Source organism: Malaclemys terrapin, chromosome 9, assembly GCF_027887155.1.
Source record: "Malaclemys terrapin pileata isolate rMalTer1 chromosome 9, rMalTer1.hap1, whole genome shotgun sequence".
In the NCBI taxonomy this organism is placed as follows: domain Eukaryota; kingdom Metazoa; phylum Chordata; order Testudines; family Emydidae; genus Malaclemys; species Malaclemys terrapin.
In genome coordinates this window covers 49,573,519-49,591,478 of record NC_071513.1, presented here as the reverse complement: position 1 = coordinate 49,591,478, position 17,960 = coordinate 49,573,519, and the positions used below count along the sequence as shown (strand labels likewise).

Genomic DNA, 17,960 nt, shown 5'->3' with positions numbered 1-17,960 from the left:
AGATGGCTGCACACAGGAGTCAGGTGATGGTAGGCGAGGCCCCAGTCTGTCTAGCTGCAGAGGCCTTGCTCTCTTCCTGTACTTACTCTAATCTGAGCCAGGGCTGCATGCCAGGGCGTAGATGGACCTGTGGCTCCTTCATACACTCCAGGCAGCAGAGTTGATTGGACACCACAACTGGGAATGGGTTGAAGCAGCCTGCTCTCCTCCCTTCCGTGCCCTCCCCCCACCTTGAGCAAAATAGGATCTCTGGAAATGATGACCCAGGGTGTCTGAGTCCCAGTTGGTTTCTGGAGCTCTTCCCAGGGTGGGACACATGACTTCAGTGTTCCATACACCGGCTGAGAGAGAACTCCACTGAGCCCTTAGGCTGTGTCTGGCCCGTCAGCTGGCTGGGGCTACAGAGCTGTTTAACTGCAGGGTAGATGCTCAGGTTTGTGGGCCCTGGCTCCAGCCTGAGCCCAAACAGCTGCATTGCAATTGTATAGCCCTGCAGCCTGAACTCCGGTCGGCTGACGTGGGCCAGCTGCAGGTGGTCAGTTGCAGTGTAGATGTATCCTTGAGTGTCTGTGGCCTGGGTGGATTTAATCTGGCAGACCTGCTTCTGTGTGATCCCTCTGTACTGTCCCAGGGCTAAGCCACAACTGTTCTTCTTCAGGTGCCTCTGCCAGTGGCACCTGTCCATCACAATCACAGTGGTCTGATCATTTCACACTTTCAGACCTGAGCTGAATGGCTCCTCCCAGTAAGAGGGATTGGCTTTATCTGCTGCCCTGTCACTGATTATGGAGCCAGGGTGGCAGAAGCTTCCTAAAAGTGTCAGGGGGACACAATGGTGCCCGAACTGAGGCCTGCCTCTTATCCCCGAGGCCCTGATCTCACACTCTCTTCCCCTGAGGCCCCGCCCCCTGCTCTCACTCCTCTTTCTCCCCCACCACACTCACTCTTATGGCTTTTAAAATTGATGGGGCCATGGCCTCCTGGTACCCCTGCTTGGAGCCCATGAAGAACCTTTGCTATCATTTAGGCACCTCTCTGATGGGCGTTTGACATTCCCAGGGCCCTGGGTACTCAGCTCTGCGAGACCACTAGGGAATCTGGCAGCTTTTGATAAACAAAAATCCAAAGTCCCATATGCTCTGTATTAAATTTGCTGTTGGATTCAGTATTTGTGGTGCCCTTACTGAAAGTGTTAAAGATGTGGGTTCAGATTTTTCTATTGAAAACACAGCTGCTTTATGGAAGCTATTTGTGACCAGGGGGAGCTGAGTAGGGGGCAGCTTGGGTTTTTGGGTCCCTCTCAGTGCGTGGGAGACACTTCTGTTCTGGACAGCTTCACTGTAATATTGGATTACCTTCCAGCAGTGCCCAAAGCAACAGGCCACACACCTGTCTCAGGCTGGATTAAGATTGTTTGGGCTCTTGGAAGAAAGGCCTTAGTGGTGTCTGTCTCTTAAAATGATTAGCAGTGAAATAATGAACATCATTGACACTGCCTTTGTCTTTTAGCTTTGCCATGAACAACCCACTGATAGCCCTGTGGGGAGCTCAGACCTGCACTTCCCTTCTGTCTCTTGGAAATTGGGAAGGCTGGAAAGCTCTTTGAAGAGGAAATTGTGGCATCTTGAGCACCACTCTGTCCCTGGGGCTTTAGAGTGTCTAAAACAAGCTGAGAGCTGCTGGCGACTCCTGGAAGCTCACTAGAATGCTCTGGTTTTTGCCAGCAGTCCAGTGTTGCGAGGTGGCACTAGTAGTGGTTTGACAGAGGAAGTGATAGCTGAGGATGTAGTGGCTAGAACTCCCACCATTATAGCGACTGGTAAAGCATGGCAGGTTGTAAAGTCAGTGGGAGCGATTGCCAGCATTCTGGCTGCCAGAGATCGAAGTGCTCTGCAGAAGTGGGTATTCTGCCCGGGACAGGTGCTGGTGGTAGGGTAGCTCAGCCCTGCTGGGCTCTGGGTTGCACAACACTACAAAGCTGTGAGGTGCTGAGTGAATGGCAGCAGTGACTGGAGAAGGGTCAGATCCCCCTGCTCCCAAGCTGAACGGACTCCATTCTGCTGGGAATGAGGCTTCCTACTGTGTATGGGCTCCAGCTCAGCACTCCCTTGTATTGGAAACCAGACACTCCCCACCAGGGCTTGGTATGGTCCAGTGCAAACGAGCCCTCTGACTGTGGGCGCCTGTGGGGTCATCACTGCAGCCTAGCCATGGACCTCCAGAATGATGAGCCAGCTGAGAGGGGCTGGTGCACATCTAAAACCCTCTGCTGTGCCTTGCATTCCAGGTGGATATCCGCTTCCCCCAGAGCGGCGCGTCTGACCCCAACTGTGTGACTGTGACCGGGCTCCCTGATAACGTGGAGGAAGCAATAGATCATATCCTGAACTTGGAGGAGGAATATGTGAGTAGTGGAGGAGGCAGGGACGTGAAGGCCAGAAGAATGGCTCTGGTCTGTAGCATAAACAGCCCAGTTAACTTCCTTGTTAGTGGAGAGTATAGGCCTAAAAACTAAAAGTCCCTGCTGTGTGTGTGTGCAGGGAGCTCAGCGAGCAGCTGTGGACACTTACGGGGCATCTCTAATAGGGGCATACTGCTGCATGATAATGATCACTGAATGTCTGGCTCCTGCGGCTTGTGGGCAGAGGAAGTTAGCGTTTTCCTCCTTTCATCCGTCTCTCTCGCACTGTGCTCATGGCAGTTTCAGCTGTTCTGTGCAACTGTCCCTAGAAGTTAGAGCACCGAGGAGGTGTTGGCTCGTGAAGCAGTGTCAAGGCAGCCTATGTGGCCACAGCCCCATGCCACTGAAGTGGGGGGAGAGGGGGTAAATGAGTGAAAAGAGCAGCCGGTCCGATGGCTGTCATCTGCCTGTCTGAGGAGTGCAACAAGCTAGTCTTAGGCTGCTACTGGCAGCAATCGCTGTTTGACGCTGTGGGGGAGGGGAGACTCCATTGACCAAGTAGGGAACACAAGAAACATCACCATACAAAGAGAACCTCTCTCCCTGTGCTGCCCTCTGTCTGCAGCTGGCTGATGTGGTGGACAATGAGGCTATGCAGGTGTACATGAAACCCTCCGCGCATGAGGAGTCCAAGGCCCCATCCAAGGGATTTGTGGTGAGAGATGCCCCCTGGGCAGCTGGCAACAATGAGAAGGTGAGTGCTGCTTCTGCTATTGCACCTCCAGAGGTTCCTCTTCCTAGAGACTGTTCCTGTGCCATGGACTCCGCATGGCCAGGATGTGAACAGGAGAGTCATCTCACTGTTCATTGTGGGACCTTTAGGGAGCAATGCCTGTTCTTCTTTGAGAGCTTGCTCATGTCGATTCCATGCTAGGTGTGTGCATGCCCATGTGCACAGATACTGGAATTTTTTGCCTTAGTTGTATCTGTAGGGCCGGCTGTAGTGCCCTCTGGAGTGCCACACTCATGTGCTGGTATATGTGGAATCGCCGCCTTACGACCTCAGTTCCTTCTTACCACCCCTGACAGTTGGTCGGAGCAACTTCCCCTTGCCTTGCAAGTGGATAATGGGTTTTCCCCAGCACTTATTGTCTGTTCTCTTTGTACGTAGTTTACAGTAGTTAGTAATTAGGTGTTAAGTTGTAAGGGTTAGTTTTAGTAAATTAGTCTCAGCAGGGATTTTGCCCTGGCCGGTCATAGAATCATAGAATATCAGGGTTGGAAGGGACCTCAGGAGGTCATCTAGTCCAGCCCCCCTGCTCAAAGCAGGACCAATCCCCAACTAAATCATCCCAGCCAGGACTTTGTCAAGCCTGACCTTAAAACGATTCCACCACCTCCCTAGGTAACCCATTCCAGTGCTTCACTACCCTCCTAGTGAAAGTTTTTCCTAATATACAACCTAAACCTCCCCCACTGCAACTAGAGACTATTACTCCTTGTTCTGTCCCAGGGTTTCAAGCCTTGTTCAGCCTGCAATAGGCCTATGCGTGTTAGCGACCCTCATAGCTGCTGCCTAAAGTGCTTGGGAGAGTCGCACGTAAAGGACAACTATCAAATTTGCAAGAACTTTTGACCCAGAACTCAAAAGAAGCGGGGAAATTCATCTAAGGGTCCTTCTTATGGAGGCTGCACTTCGTCCGGCGTTGGAGCCTTCCTGCTCCAACTCTACGCCTAGCACCTTGGCATCGGTGAAGAGCGTTCTGCCCGGCACCGCTCCCCTTTGCCGGTGTCCAAGAAGCACCTGAAAAAGCGAGGCTTCCCGGCATCAAGCAAGGAGGGACAGGGCTGTCTGCCCACTCCGGAGCCTCAAGGGGGTACCTCTCAGGCTGGAGCCCCTCGGGCCCCCCCCCACCCAGGGATCCCACTCCTGGGAGCAGTAGGGACCCTGGCACCTGGTTGTACCTTCAATGTCTGAGGCCCTCCAGGCAGCTAGGGACCAGAGAGCCCTTCCAGCGCATTGGAGGTGGCTACGGGCAAGCCAGCTCTCAGGGCAAGCCAGCTATGAGACCACCTCAGAGGGCAGTTGAACACCGTCCCTCCCCGGAGCAGAGGCAAGGTTCCACTACTGAGTCCCCTGACTCGGCAACCTAGATCTCTGATCAGATGGCCCAGGTTGCCCTCACCGTGGTCCTGGTCTCCACCGGCGCAGAAGACCTGCAGTGAGGCATCGGTCTCTGTACACCCAGCACCAATCGTCCTTTCACTAGCCGATGTCCTGGTGCAGATCTCTGCTGGTACGGGACATCTCACCTTCCTGGCACTGGTCTCCATGCCCCCGGCACCAGTCCTTGGAGAGGGACTGATCACCTTACTTGAGACACCATTCCCTGGTGCCTATGGTCAGCTACCAGATGCGAGCATCTACAGTCCTGCCTTGGTCACTGGAAGGGGACTCATCTAGGTCAGAGTGAGACTTTAGCCCCTTGCCGTGGCAGCAGCAAATCTTGTGGGCACCGGAGTCCATCTCTGCTCCCACAGTGCCGGCATGTTACCAGTGTCAGTGGCCAGTCCTATTGGAATGCATGGGGTACCATTCCTCCTTTGCTGCTTCAGAGAAGCAACCCCCTGCAACGACTGTACCAGACGCAGTGTGCGGTGTGGACTCCAATGCTGGGGTAGAGAAGCAGGTGCCCACTCCAAGGGAGCCATCCCCTACAGGGGATAATGCCCCAGGCCTTCCCTCAGTGGTGCAGTCATCGTCAGATGAGGCAGTAGCGTGGCCCTTGCATGTCAGTCCCCGCGAGGACTTTAAAGAGCCCAAAGCCCTGCTTAGAAGGGTGGCTTCGAACTTGGGCTTGGAAGTGGAGGAACTGGCGGAGCAGTCAGGCAACTTGTTCAAGATTCTAACAGAAGCAGCCCCATCACGGGTCATACTGCTGGTACATAAGAGGATTTTGAAGATAGCCAAGGCCCTGTGGCAAATCCCGTCTTTTATCCTGCCCACCTCCAAGTGGGCAGAAAAGAAATATTGTTTCCCTGCTAATATGTTCAAATATTTGTATACCCATCCACCCCCAGGAACACTAATCATATCTGCGGCCAATGAAAGGGACAGGCAAGGGCAAGTGAGTTCCACATAGAAAAACAAAGATGCCTGAAGGCTGGACCTTTCCAGAAGAAAAATTTTTATTCTATGGCCAGCTTTCAGTTCAGAGTATCAAACCACCAGTCTTTGTTGGGGAGATACAATTTTAACTTGTGGGATTCCCTCAAGAAGTTCTGACTCCCTGCCTCAGGAGTTTGCTACCATCCTGGAGGAAGGTACTGCAGTGGCGAGGGGCTCTCTCCAGATGGCCTGGGTTGCGGCCAATTCCTGGCTTCAATCCTTGGGTCTGTCCTAGGAGATGCAGTCCTCCATCCAGGACCTTCCCTTCGAAGGCAATGGGCTCTTTTCAGAGCAAACGGATGCGAGGCTGCATGGACTCGAGGATTCTCGAGCCACTCTGTGGCGTATGCAGGCCTAGCAAACGGCGAGAAAGCAATTCCAATCACCTCCTACGCCTTGGCCTCCCCGGCAAGGCTCCGAACAGAGACAGAGGGTTCAGTCATCATCTCCCCTCCACCTCCCATTCGCCCACTCAGCCTGGCCCAGCAAAACACTGGGGGGGGCCATAAGCACTCATTTTGAGGGTTCACTCAAGGATGACACTGCAGTTAGTTCTCAGGATCCACTTTCCTACTCCTTCCTCAACTGCCTATGTCGCTTCCAGTCAGCATCGTCGCAAGTAACTTCAGACCATTGGGTGCTCAGTATATCTCTGGGCTACACCCTGCAATTCTCCTGGTGGCAATAATATCAGCCTGTAGGGTGTCTGAGATTAGGGTGCTTATCTCAGAATCTCCCTATATGGTATTCTACAAGGTCCCGCTGTGGCAGCACTAAGCTATCCTGCCCAAAGTAGTTTTACAGTTTCATACCAACCAAGACATATACTTACCAGTCTTCTTTCCAAAACCTCATAAATCAGATGAGGACCATAGATTACATTCTCTGGACATCAGGAGGGCGCTAGCCTTTTACACAGAAAGGAAAAGGAAAGGTTACGGGATGGGTTGCAGAGGATTGCAAGGGTGAATAGGAATCGAGAGGACTTGCAGCCAGAGGGAACAGAGGATAGACCAGAGAATTGCACCGTCACCAGGAAAAGGCAGGTCTACATGATTGGAGACTCCTTACTGAGAAGAATACACAGGCCTGTAACCAGAGCTGATCCAGAGAACAGAAGGGTGTGCTGTCTGCCGGGTGCTAAGATATGGGATGTGGACTCTTTGAAAACTCATGGCGATCAGGGGAGGTCCCGGATGACTGGAAAAAGGCTAATGTAGTGCCCATCTTTAAAAAAGGGAAGAAGGAAGATCTGGGAAACTACAGGCCAGTCAGCCTCACCTCAGTCCCTGGAAAAATCATGGAGCAGGTTCTCAAGAAATCAATTATGAAACACTTAGAGGAGAGGAAAGTGATCAGGAACAGTCAGCATGGATTCACCAAGGGGAAGTCATGCCTGACTAACCTAATTGCCTTCTATGATGAGATAACTGGCTCTGTGGATGAGGGGAAAGCAGTGGATGTTATTCCTTGACTTTAGCAAACCTTTTGATATGGTCTCCCACAGTATTCTTGCCGCCAAGTTAAAGAAGTATGGGCTGGATGAATGGACTGTAAGGTGGATAGAAAGCTGGCTAGATCGTCTGGCTCAATGGGTAGTGATCAATGGCTCCATGTCTAGTTATCAGCCGGTTTCAAGCGGAGTGCCCCAAGGGTCGGTCCTGGGGCCGGTTTTGTTTAATATCTTTATTAATGATCTGGAGGATGGTGTGGACTGCACTCTCCGCAAGTTTGCAGATGACACTAAACTGGGAGGCATGGTAGATACACTGGAGGGTAGGGATCGGGTACAGACCTAGACAAATTAGAGAATTGGGCCAAAAAAAACCTGATGAGGATCAACAAGGACAAGTGCAGAGTCCTGCACTTAGGATGGAAGAATTCTATGCACTGCTACAGACTAGGGACCAAATGGCTAGCTAGCAGTTCTGCAGAAAAGGACCTAGGGGTCACAGTGGACGAGAAGCTGGATGAGTCAACAGTGTGCTCTTGTTGCCAAGAAGGCTAACAGCATTTTGGGCTGTATAGGTAGGGGCATTGCCAGCAGATCGAGGAATGTGATCATTCCCCTCTATTCAGCATTGGTGAGGCCTCATCTGGAGTACTGTGTCCAGTTTTGGGCCCCAAACTACAAGAAGGATGTGGAAAAATTGGAAAGAGTCCAGCGGAGGGCAACAAACATGATAAGGGGCCTGGAGCACATGACTTATGAGGAGAGGCTGAGGGAACTGGGATTGTTCATTCTCCAGAAGAATGAGGGGGGGGGATTTGATAGCTGCTTTCAACTACCTGAAGGGGGGGTTCCAAAGAGGATGGAGCTTGGCTGTTCTCAGTGGTGGCAGATGACCAGAACAAGGAGCAATGGTCTCAAGTTGCAGTGGGGGAAGTCTAGGTTGGATATTAGGAAACACTATTTCACTAGGAGGGTGGTGAAGCACTGGAATGCGTTACCTAGGGAAGTGGTGGAATCTCCTTCCTTGGAGGTTTTTAAGGCCTGGCTTGACAAAACCCTGGTTGGGATGATTTAGTTGGGAATTGAACCTGCTTTGAGCAGGGGGTTGGACTAGATGACCTGCTGAGGTCCCTGCCAACCCTGATATTCTATGACCTGAGGCTGAAGAGGATCCTAACAGGAATGGGAAAGAATCCACTGATTGTCCTTCATGTGGGAACGAATGATACGGCTAGATTCTCACTGGAACGTATCAAGGGAGACTATGCCAGGCTGGGGAAGATGCTTAAGGAAATCAAGGCTCAGATGATCTTCAGTGGGATTCTGCCTCTTCCTAGAGAAGGGTAACAAAGGTGTGACAAGATTATGATGATCAATAGATGGCTCAGGCAGTGGTGCTATAAAAAGGGCTTTGGGATGTATGGCCACTGGGAGGCATTCATGGACAAAGGACTGTTCTCTTGGGATGGACTTCACCTGAGTAGGGAGGGAAATAGATTTCTAGGATGGAGGCTGGCACAACTGATTAAGAGAGCTTTACCTGGACATCTCCTAACCATCTCCCCCCAATTCCTAGTTTAATCTCCACGCCAGATTTTAACATTGAGAGGGAAGAAAACAAAGTAAGAAAGGATACAGCCGTGGGTAGGAGAATGGACATACGGAGGAAGGGTAGTGTAGATACCATTCTAATAGGTGATACTGGGGGTAGAATGTCTGGGCCTAATCGGATAAAGAATGTGAGCAAAGCCAAATAGCAAGAATTAAGATGTTTGTACACCAATGCGAGGAGCCTAGGTAACAAAATGGAGGAACTAGAGTTACTGGTGCAGGAAGTGGAAACCGGATGTTATAGCGATAACAGAAACATGATGGAATAGTAGTCATGACTGGAGCACAGGTATTGAAGGGTATGTGCTGTTTAGGAAAGACGTACAATGCTACTCCACCACCTTTGCCTTTATTTCTATCAATGATGAGGTAGACTGTAAAGAAATAAGGAATGGAATGGATAAGATAGTCTGTCTGGGCAAAAATCACATTGGGGAAGAAAGCTACTAGAGCCTCCCCTGAGATAGTGCTTGGGGTGTGCTATAGACCACCGGGATCTGATTTGGATATGGATAGAAACCTTTTAAATGGGAGTTGTGTGATTATGGGAGACTTTAACTTCCCAGATATAGACTGGAGAACAAGTGCTAGTAATAATAATAATAGGGCTCAGATTTTCTTAGATGCGATAGCTGATGGATTCCTTCACCAAGTAGTTGCTGAACCAACAAGAAGGGATACTATTTTAGATGTGGTTTTGGTGAGTAGTTAGGACTTCATAGAAGAAATGGTTGTAGAGGACAACCTTGGTTCGAGTGATCATGAGCTAATTCGGTTTAAACTAAATGGAAGGATAAAGAAAAATAGATCTGTGACTAGAGTTTTTGATTTCAAAAGGGCTAACTTTAAAAAATTAAGGAAATTAGTTAGGGAAGTGGATTGGACTGAAGAACTTGGGGATCTAAAGGTAGAGGAGGCCTAGAATTACTTCAAGTCAAAGTTGCAGAAACTATCAGAAGCCTGCATCCCAAGAAAGGGGAAAAAATTCATAGGCAGGAGTTGTAGACCAAGCTGGATGAGCAAGCATCTCAGAGAGGTGATTAAGGAAAAGCAGCCTACAAGGAGTGGAAGATGGGAGTGATCGGCACTTGAGGTCAGAACATGTAGGGATAAAGTGAGAAAGGCCAAAAGCCATGTAGAGTTGGACCTTGCAAAGGGAATTACAACCAATAGTAAAAGTTCTATAGCCATATAAGTAAGAAGAAGAAAAAGAAAGAAGTGGGACCGCTAAACACTGAGGATGGAGTGGAGGTTAAGGATAATCTAGGCATGGCCCAATATCTAAACACCTACTTTGCCTCAATCTTTAATGAGGAGCTTAGGGATAATGGTAGGATGACAAATGGGAATGAGGATATGGAGGTAGATATTACCACATCTGAGATGGAAGCCAAACTCAAACAGCTTAATTAGGACTAAATCGGGGGGCCCAGATAATCTTCATCCAAGAATATTAAAGGAGCTGGCACATGAAATTGCAAGCCCATTAGCAAGAATTTTTAATGAATCTGTAAACTCAGGGGTTGTACTGTATGACTGGAGAATTGCTAACATAGTTCCTATCTTTAAGAAATAGGGGGGGAAGTGATCCGGGCAACTACAGGCCTGTTAGTTTGACAACTGTAGTATGCAAGGTCTTGGAAAAAAATTTGAAGGAGAAAGTAGTTAAGGACATTGAGGTTGATGGTAATTAGGACAAATTACAACATGGTTTTACAAAAGGTAGATCATGCTAAACCAACCTGATCTCCTTCTTTGAGAAGGTAACAGATTTTTTAGACAAAGGAAACGCAGTGGATCTAATTTACCTCTATTTCAGTAAGGCATTTGATACAGTTCCACATGGGGAATTATTAGCTAAATTGGAAAAGATGGGGATCAATATGAAAATTGAAAGGTGGATAAGGAACTGCTTAAAGGGGAGACTACAACGGGTTATACTGAAAGGGGAACTATCAGGCTGGAGGGAGGTTACTAGTGGAGTTCCTCAGGGATCGGTTTTGGGACCAATCTTATTTAATCTTTTTATTACTGACCTTAGCACAAAAAGTGGGAATGCGCTAATAAAGTTTGCGGATGACACAAAGCTGGGAGGTATTGCCAATACAGAGAAGAACCGGGATATCATACAGGAAGATCTGGATGACTTTGTAAACTGGACTAATAGTAATAGGATGAAATTTAATAGTGAAAAGTGCAAGGTTATGGATTTAGGGATTAATAACAAGAATTATTGTTATAAGCTGGGGACGCATCAGTTGGAAGTAACCTCAGAGTATTGGTTGATCACAGGGTGACTATGAGCTGCCAATGTGATATGGCTATGAAAAAAGCTAATGGGGTCTTGGGATGTATCAGGTGAGGTATTTCCAGTAGAGATAAGGAGGTGTTAGTACTGTTATACAAGGCACTGGTGAGACCTCATCTGGAATACTGTGTGCAGTTCTGGTCTCCCATGTTTAAGAAGGATGAGTTCAAACTGGAACAGGTACAGAGAAGGGCTACTAGGATGATCCGATGAATGGAAAACCTGTCTTATGAAAGGAGAATCAGAGCTTGGCTTGTTTAGCCTAACCAAAAGAAGGCTGAGGGGAGATATGATTGCTCTCTACGTTTATATCAGAGGGATAAATATCAGGGAGGAAGAGGAATTATTTAAGCTCAGTACCAATGTGGACACAAGAACAAATGGATATAAACTGGCCATCAGGAAGTTTAGACTTGAAATTAGACGAAGGTTTCTAACCATCAGAGGAATGAAGTTCTGGAACAGCCTTCCAGGGGTAGTAGTGGGGGCAAAAGACATATCTGGCTTCAAGACTAAGCTTGATAAGTTTATGGCGGGGATGGTATAACGGGATAGCCTAATTTTGGCAATTAATTGGTCTTTGACAATTAGCGGTAAATATGCCCAATGGCTTGTGATGGGATGGGATCTGAGTTACTACAGAGAATTCTTTCCTGGGTGTCCGGCTGGTGAGTCTTGCCCACATGCTCAGGGTTTAGCTGATCGCCATATTTGGGGTCAGGAAGGAATTTTCCTCCAGTGCAGATTGGCAGAGGCCCTGGGGGGTTTTCACCTTCCTCTGCAGCATGGGGCACGGGTCACTTACTGGAAGATTCTCTGCATCTTGAAGTCTTTAAACCATGATTTGAGGACTTCAGTGGCTCAGGTTTGATACAAGAGTGGGTGGGTAAGATTCTGTGGCCTGCGTTCTGTGAAGGAGGTCTGACTAGATGATCATAATGGTCCCTTCTGACCTTAGTCTATGATTCTATGACTAAGCCATTCCGTAAGTCCATGCAGCTATTCGTCACGGTGGCAGACAGGATGAAGGGCCTTCCTGTGGCCACCCAGAGTTTCATCATGGATCACCACCTGTATATTCATTTTTCCTATGAACAGGTGAAAGTGCCACTGCTGGCAATTGTGATCACCCATTCAACCAGGGCACGAGCCTCAGCCTTCCTGGGCCAGGTTCTGATCCAAAATATCTGCAGGGTTGCTATCTGGTCATCTATCCACATGTTCACATCCCATTACGTGCTTATCCAACAGGCCTGGGACAATGCTGGCTTTGGTAGAGCAGTGTTGCAAGTCACACAACCGTGAACTCCAAGCCAACCTCCAGGGGTACTGCTTGAGAGTCACCTAGAATGGAATTGACCTGAGCAAGCATTTGAAGAGAAAATTACCTGCCTTTCGTAACTGTTCTTTGAGATGTGTTGCTTATGTCCATTCCACTACCCGCCTGCCTACCCTTCTGTCAGAGTTGCCCGGCAAGAAGGAACTGAAAGGGCACAGGGTCAGCAGCACCTGATATACTGCCGCATGAGCGTGGCACTCCAGAGGGCACCACGGCTGACCCTGCAGATACCGCTAAGGCGCAAAATTTTGACAACTATGCACGTGAATGCACACACACCTAGAGTGGAATGGACATGAGCAACACCTCTCGAACAACAGTTATGAAAGATAGGTAACTGTTTTTTTCAGAATCATGTTCTTCCCTCTTTTTAGTGGATTTGTAGGCCTTTCCTGACAATTGGGAAGTGTCATGATCAGTCTGTTTCATCACCTGGAGAGCTTGCCCACGCTAAGTGCTAGGCCCCTAGAAGCTAGTATGTTGGGTTTCTAAATTGCCCAGCTTTCCTCCGCTGCTGTCACCTCTCCCCTCTAAGAACAACAGAATCCTCCTGTAGAGACTCTGAAAGGAGTAGCTAGCCTGGCAAATCTCCCCTCCACAGCCCCAGGAGCTGAGATTGCCTTCCAAAGCCGCTGTGGCTGGCACTTGGTTAATGTGGAACTCAGTTAGGGACTTCTGACCATTCTCCTAAAGGTCTAAACCAAATACCTTCTTGTTGGCCACTTGGTCCTCATGAGGTGCATTGAAGACTTGGCAGGTCTCTGTTCTAAAGCTAGCCTGAACCATAGAAATTAAGGGGTGTCAAGAACCTCTGACCCAGCTAGTGTCTCCCCTGCCAGTGTGCAGAAAAGCCTTGCCTGTTAGCAGGAATACTTCAGTACTACAGCGATGAGGAGTAGAACATAGAGGATAGCATTTGAGTATTAGGGTAGACCTAGCACCATTGAGGAAACAGTGGGCAAAATATACTTGGTGTCAATCTCCCCAAGAAGTAGATGTCCTTCTGACCTTCCTGCAGAATCTGCTTCCCTGATATTCTAAACTGATTAGATTAATTCAGATCATGATCCTTTTGTGACCCATCTTAGTGACTTACCTGCTGTTTTCATGGGTCCTACTAAAACCCTGTTGCTGTACTGTCCTTGACCTCTGCACCTTTCAAGAACTTTGATATCCTAGAACACTCTGTTCCATATGTGGCCTTGCAACAGTTGTCCTCTTCCCCCTCCTCACTCATTATGTGTTTGCACATGTGATATTTCTTGAATGCTACAGTTGTCTGAGCTTCTTGAGTGTTGTATAGAACTGCAGCCAGCCTATATAACTTGGACCATTCTCTCTTCTTTGCTCTAGGCCCCTGATATGAGCAGTTCTGAAGATTTCCCCAGCTTTGGGGCTCAAGTGGCCCCCAAGACTCTTCCCTGGGGCCCCAAACGATAATGACCTGGAAGCAGAAACATCTCCTCCAGCTAGCTGACCTGACACTAACCTGCCACAAATACTTCCTGTTTGAATTCTGACCCAGCGGCTGGACCACAAGTAAATTGCCCTGCGAGGTCTCCTAATGCTGTGTGGAGTGCTAGAACCCATTCTACTTGTCTGTTGTTACTGGGTTTAGGACCTACTATAAATGGATAGTTCTCTTCCCCCTCCCCCCCCTTTCCCACCCCCCCAAAGCTTTCCACTCTGATTCAGACACAGCTTTTTGTTTGAAACGTCATAAGTGACTTTCATCTGGTCAGCTTCACAACTACCAAAGTGGTGACAGTGATCAGATACCTTGAGCATGTCTTGCTAGGCACTCCAGCCTTCATTAGGAGACCTCCTTTACTGTGGCTAGGAATCAACTTCCTGTCTCATGACCTCAGGAAATAAATTTCCTTGACTTTCTAAAAGCCAAAACGTTTGCCCTTTTTCCTTTGTGTTTATCCTGGACCTTACCTTACTATTGTAGAGTGCAATCAGCTTTTCCTTTGAACTGCCAAAAATCCATCTAACAGTGATAGTGGATGTGGGGAGTGAGCTACAAGTCTAAAGCTTAGAAACTGCTTTTAAAGGAACAATACAATAATCTGTAGAAGCAACGACACTGGAAGGGACCAGCAGTGACACAAGGGATCCCCTGGTCAAGTAGAAAAGCCTTTAAGTGATATGTGGCACTGAGCGTGTCCATGTGTAGCATTGAGAGCCTTGATTCTCACATGCACACTTGATGAGTCTTCCAACATGTGAGAGTAAAAAATACAGCTACTTCCCACTGTTCCCTTTTCTCCCCTGTTTGTTCTTCCCAACAGCAGCAGAGCTGGTCAGAGCCAGGACATGACAGTATTATGGGGTGCAACAGAATTTGGGTCAGCCCAGGTTGCTATGGTAACATGGCCCAGGAGCTAGCTGATGGGAACTGCAATGCTGAAGCTACATAATTTTCCCCCTCCTGCTGACAGCATTTGGACACAAGGGGTAGGGAATTTGTCACTATTTGCTATTGCCTTTCTACCTCAAAAACCAGTCTGGGGGTGGCCTCCTAGTCTAGAGCATCAGCACTGATGCTAACCTGCTCATCTCACTGTGGGGGCCAGAGCTGAATTCTCTGCACCAGGTGCAGGGAGAGCCGAAGAGCATCAATCAGCATATGTAGCTGTTGGAAACACACATGCGCGTGAAACTAAGAGCAAGTTATGGTGTAACATACTCCCACCCCTTAGAGCGGTAGGACTCAGCCAGAAGGTGGGCTTGGTTTCAGGGAAGGGAAGAGAGGCAGGTTGCATGTCAGCTCTGAGCTACAGAAAGTCAAGCTGCTCTGAAGTACACAGAGGCAAAGAGTGCAGGGAGCACTAAGGCCCAGGGCTTGCCACTGTATGTGGTGAATCCCATGCTCAGTACCATAGCATCTTGGTCCCTGAGTTGCTGAACCCTAAGCACTGCCACAGCTTGCTCAAAGGAGGCTTCTCTAGTGAGCTGCTCACTCAGCCAGAGAGAAATTGTGTTGGTGTGGTGAGGGAGTGGGGTCTCCTCCTTTCCTACCTCCATTTCCCTACTGCTTCAGCGCCTGTGCAAGCAAGTCTCCAGTCTCTCCCCAATAATGCTGACTGGGGCAAGGGTCATTATGTTGAAAGGCTGGCCCCAGTTCTCTTGCTGTTCCCAGCACTGCACCTGTGTTAAAAGTGAGGCTTAGAAATGCTGACATTTCTTCTTTTCCCCAACCCCCTCTGCTCTAGCCCTCTTCGGAAGAGGACCCTAGCCCAGAAGTCAGACACCAAAATGTCCTGATGCTTACAGTGAAGTGGAGAATTGCGGTCAACTGAACAAGCCAGGTCCCAGAACTATGCAAAGGCAGTGGTGACTAACTTGACCACACGTCAGCCCCATGATAGATGTCTAAAGGGGGGTGGCTGACCAAATGAGGGTAGTGCCCTAATTCCCTCCTTTTCAGCTAAAGGGACTTTGAAAAGGGCTAGACAACCCAGATGGGGAAGGGGTATATCTTGAGGTTATCAAGCCTGCCCTCCTTCTCTTCTCCCCCCCCCCCACAAAAAAACCCAACCCCCTCCCCCCCCATCAGTTGCCCCGCTTGGCTTGAATTAAATTCAGGGTCCCCTACATGCTAAAAGTCATGAAGTGATTGTACCTAGTACTGTCTCCTGCTGCCCCTCAGTCTGTAGCAGATGCTCTGGTATGTGCTCCATTTCCTTTATTTTCAACGTCTTCCATAGTGTATGTTTCCATGGCAATGATCCCTTGGCCTTAACTTTGGAATTTGGAGACTATATGCAAACATGTAAAAAGGCTCATGAGTATGGATGACACTGGAATTTTATAAATTCTAAAATAAAAACCTGAAACAGCTTGGAGTGTTGTATTTCTCTGCCCATGGTTTGTGAAGAGATTGCTTCTCCATGTACATTCGGGCAGGGGCTGGCCTAATCTTCATAGGTTCTTTCAGACTTAAGCTGTCATCTTAAAGTGTCAGTTGTTCCCTGGCTGGATTTATTACCTACTACCCAGGCTCAGTCATCCTACCAGAGTGCAGGTCCTAAGGAGGAAGAGGCATTAAGGCCAGCACTAGTGAAGTGGGTGCCCTCAGGGCCCCCTCTCCATGCCTACCACTGTAAAGAACCCCAGTTACTGCCCAGGCTCTCCCCTCCTATCCCCCGTTCTCCTCTGTAAGGGAACAGAGTGCATAACTCCACATTTCCTCTCTCTGGTAACAGGAAGGGGGGAGGAAATTAGGCTTGCTCCTGTCTGACAACATGCTATGGTTTAGACTTCCCTTGAGCCCGTGCTGCAGCTGTGTAAGAGCCAGGCCTGTTGAATTGCTGCTTCCCACCTCACTGGAGCAGTGAGACTTGTGTCATTTCAGCCTGAAGCACTGCTTCTCCCACCTACCATCCTCTTGCCAGCTGAGGGCCATACAGCCCACCTGTCTGCTACCATACCTCAGAGCAAGAAGGAATTTCTTCCAACCCCAAAGTCAGCCAGCTCCAACTTTAGTTTAACCTGCAGGGCTCTAAGGACTTAGCTGGTATTCAAGTATGCCTGTCACTGTACTATTAATTGGCGTGCTTTATTTATCCACAAAATTACAATTATCCACTCTGACATTTCACTAAAATAATTCATTCCTCTGCAACGTTTCTTATATACAACAGCTCAGGGTCAGAGCCAAGTTGAGTTCATCTCTTCCAAAGGAGAGTGCTAGAAATCACATGCTCCATGGCTGAACTCAGTTTCATTCACACCCACATGGAAGCAGTCACCATTTATTGTGTTTAAAACTGAGTCAACAGCACTTCATGGGGATTCTGCTTCAGGCTCAAACTGGTGCTGAGGATGAGCTTCCGGACTAGCAGCTAATGTGTGTGTAGATGTTGTCGTCTGCAGTGGGGTAGGCTCCTGGTTTTCATGCGTCCCACCTCGTTCCCAGTCTTTGGGTGCTGTTTGCATAGTGCTGGAGGTGGCTCTGACTTCCTTTCTCTCAAAGAGGACCTATCTCAGCAATAGATCAAAAGAAGAAAGGACAATTAGTATCCACAGCATTGTAGCTTTCTAACTGTTTTGGCATTAGCTATGTTTAAGGGAGGAAAGCATGAGTTCCTGGCTTCATCAGGTATGTAATTTTAAGACTTAGGGGGCAGAACTGACAGAATCAGACAAGCCTGTCCAGAACCTACAGCCAGAAGAAAACTTGGGGAATAACAGAAATGAGAAGAGATTATCAATGACCATGGAGAAAGGGGTTATGAACAGGGAGCCCCCCAGCTGCTAATGAAACATCTGAAGACCAAAAGGCATGGGGTGTTACTGTAGTGCATTTCAACTTGACATCTTCCAGGGGTGGGCAGTTGGAGTCTGCTTTCCTGTGGGCATCCCAAGTAAATAAAAAGATGTGAGGGTCTGTTCAAAAGCATCTGGCGGTCCAGATGTGGCCCACAGCCCACCTACTGACTACCCGATGTAGAATAAAGACCATGGGTCCTGAGATTTACCTTGTTCTCAGCCAGTGCCTGCTTCGCCAGATAACGTTCACGCTTCACCTTGATCTGCAGTGACTCAGGAATGTCAGGCACCATCAGGTCTATCAGACGAGCAATAAAGAAAACTACATGCTGGAAACAAGAGGAAAAGAGCAATGTGTCCAGTCAGACAGCTGATTCTTTTCAAAGCAAGTCCAGATGAGTA

The 17,960-nt window shown here is 48.6% G+C and overlaps 2 protein-coding genes across 7 annotated transcripts in view; one reads left to right on the top strand and one right to left on the bottom strand.

The window, feature by feature from the left end:
* Window positions 1-16,127, top strand: part of HDLBP (high density lipoprotein binding protein) — a 92,044-nt gene extending 75,917 nt beyond the window's left edge. For all 3 annotated transcript variants that reach the window (XM_054038935.1, XM_054038936.1, XM_054038937.1), the window contains exons 26-28: window positions 2,288-2,404; window positions 3,027-3,155; window positions 13,635-16,127. In XM_054038935.1, the coding sequence (XP_053894910.1) occupies window positions 2,288-2,404; window positions 3,027-3,155; window positions 13,635-13,721 (333 nt within the window). In that variant the 3' untranslated portion in view covers window positions 13,722-16,127. The remainder of the gene's footprint in view (window positions 1-2,287; window positions 2,405-3,026; window positions 3,156-13,634) is intronic.
* A 699-nt stretch (window positions 16,128-16,826) lies between these two features.
* Window positions 16,827-17,960, bottom strand: part of PPP1R7 (protein phosphatase 1 regulatory subunit 7) — a 73,002-nt gene continuing 71,868 nt past the window's right edge. For all 4 annotated transcript variants that reach the window (XM_054038943.1, XM_054038941.1, XM_054038938.1 and 1 more), the window contains 2 exons: window positions 17,768-17,887; window positions 16,827-17,267 (listed from right to left, as the gene is read on the bottom strand). In XM_054038943.1, the coding sequence (XP_053894918.1) occupies window positions 17,073-17,267; window positions 17,768-17,887 (315 nt within the window). In that variant the 3' untranslated portion in view covers window positions 16,827-17,072. The remainder of the gene's footprint in view (window positions 17,268-17,767; window positions 17,888-17,960) is intronic.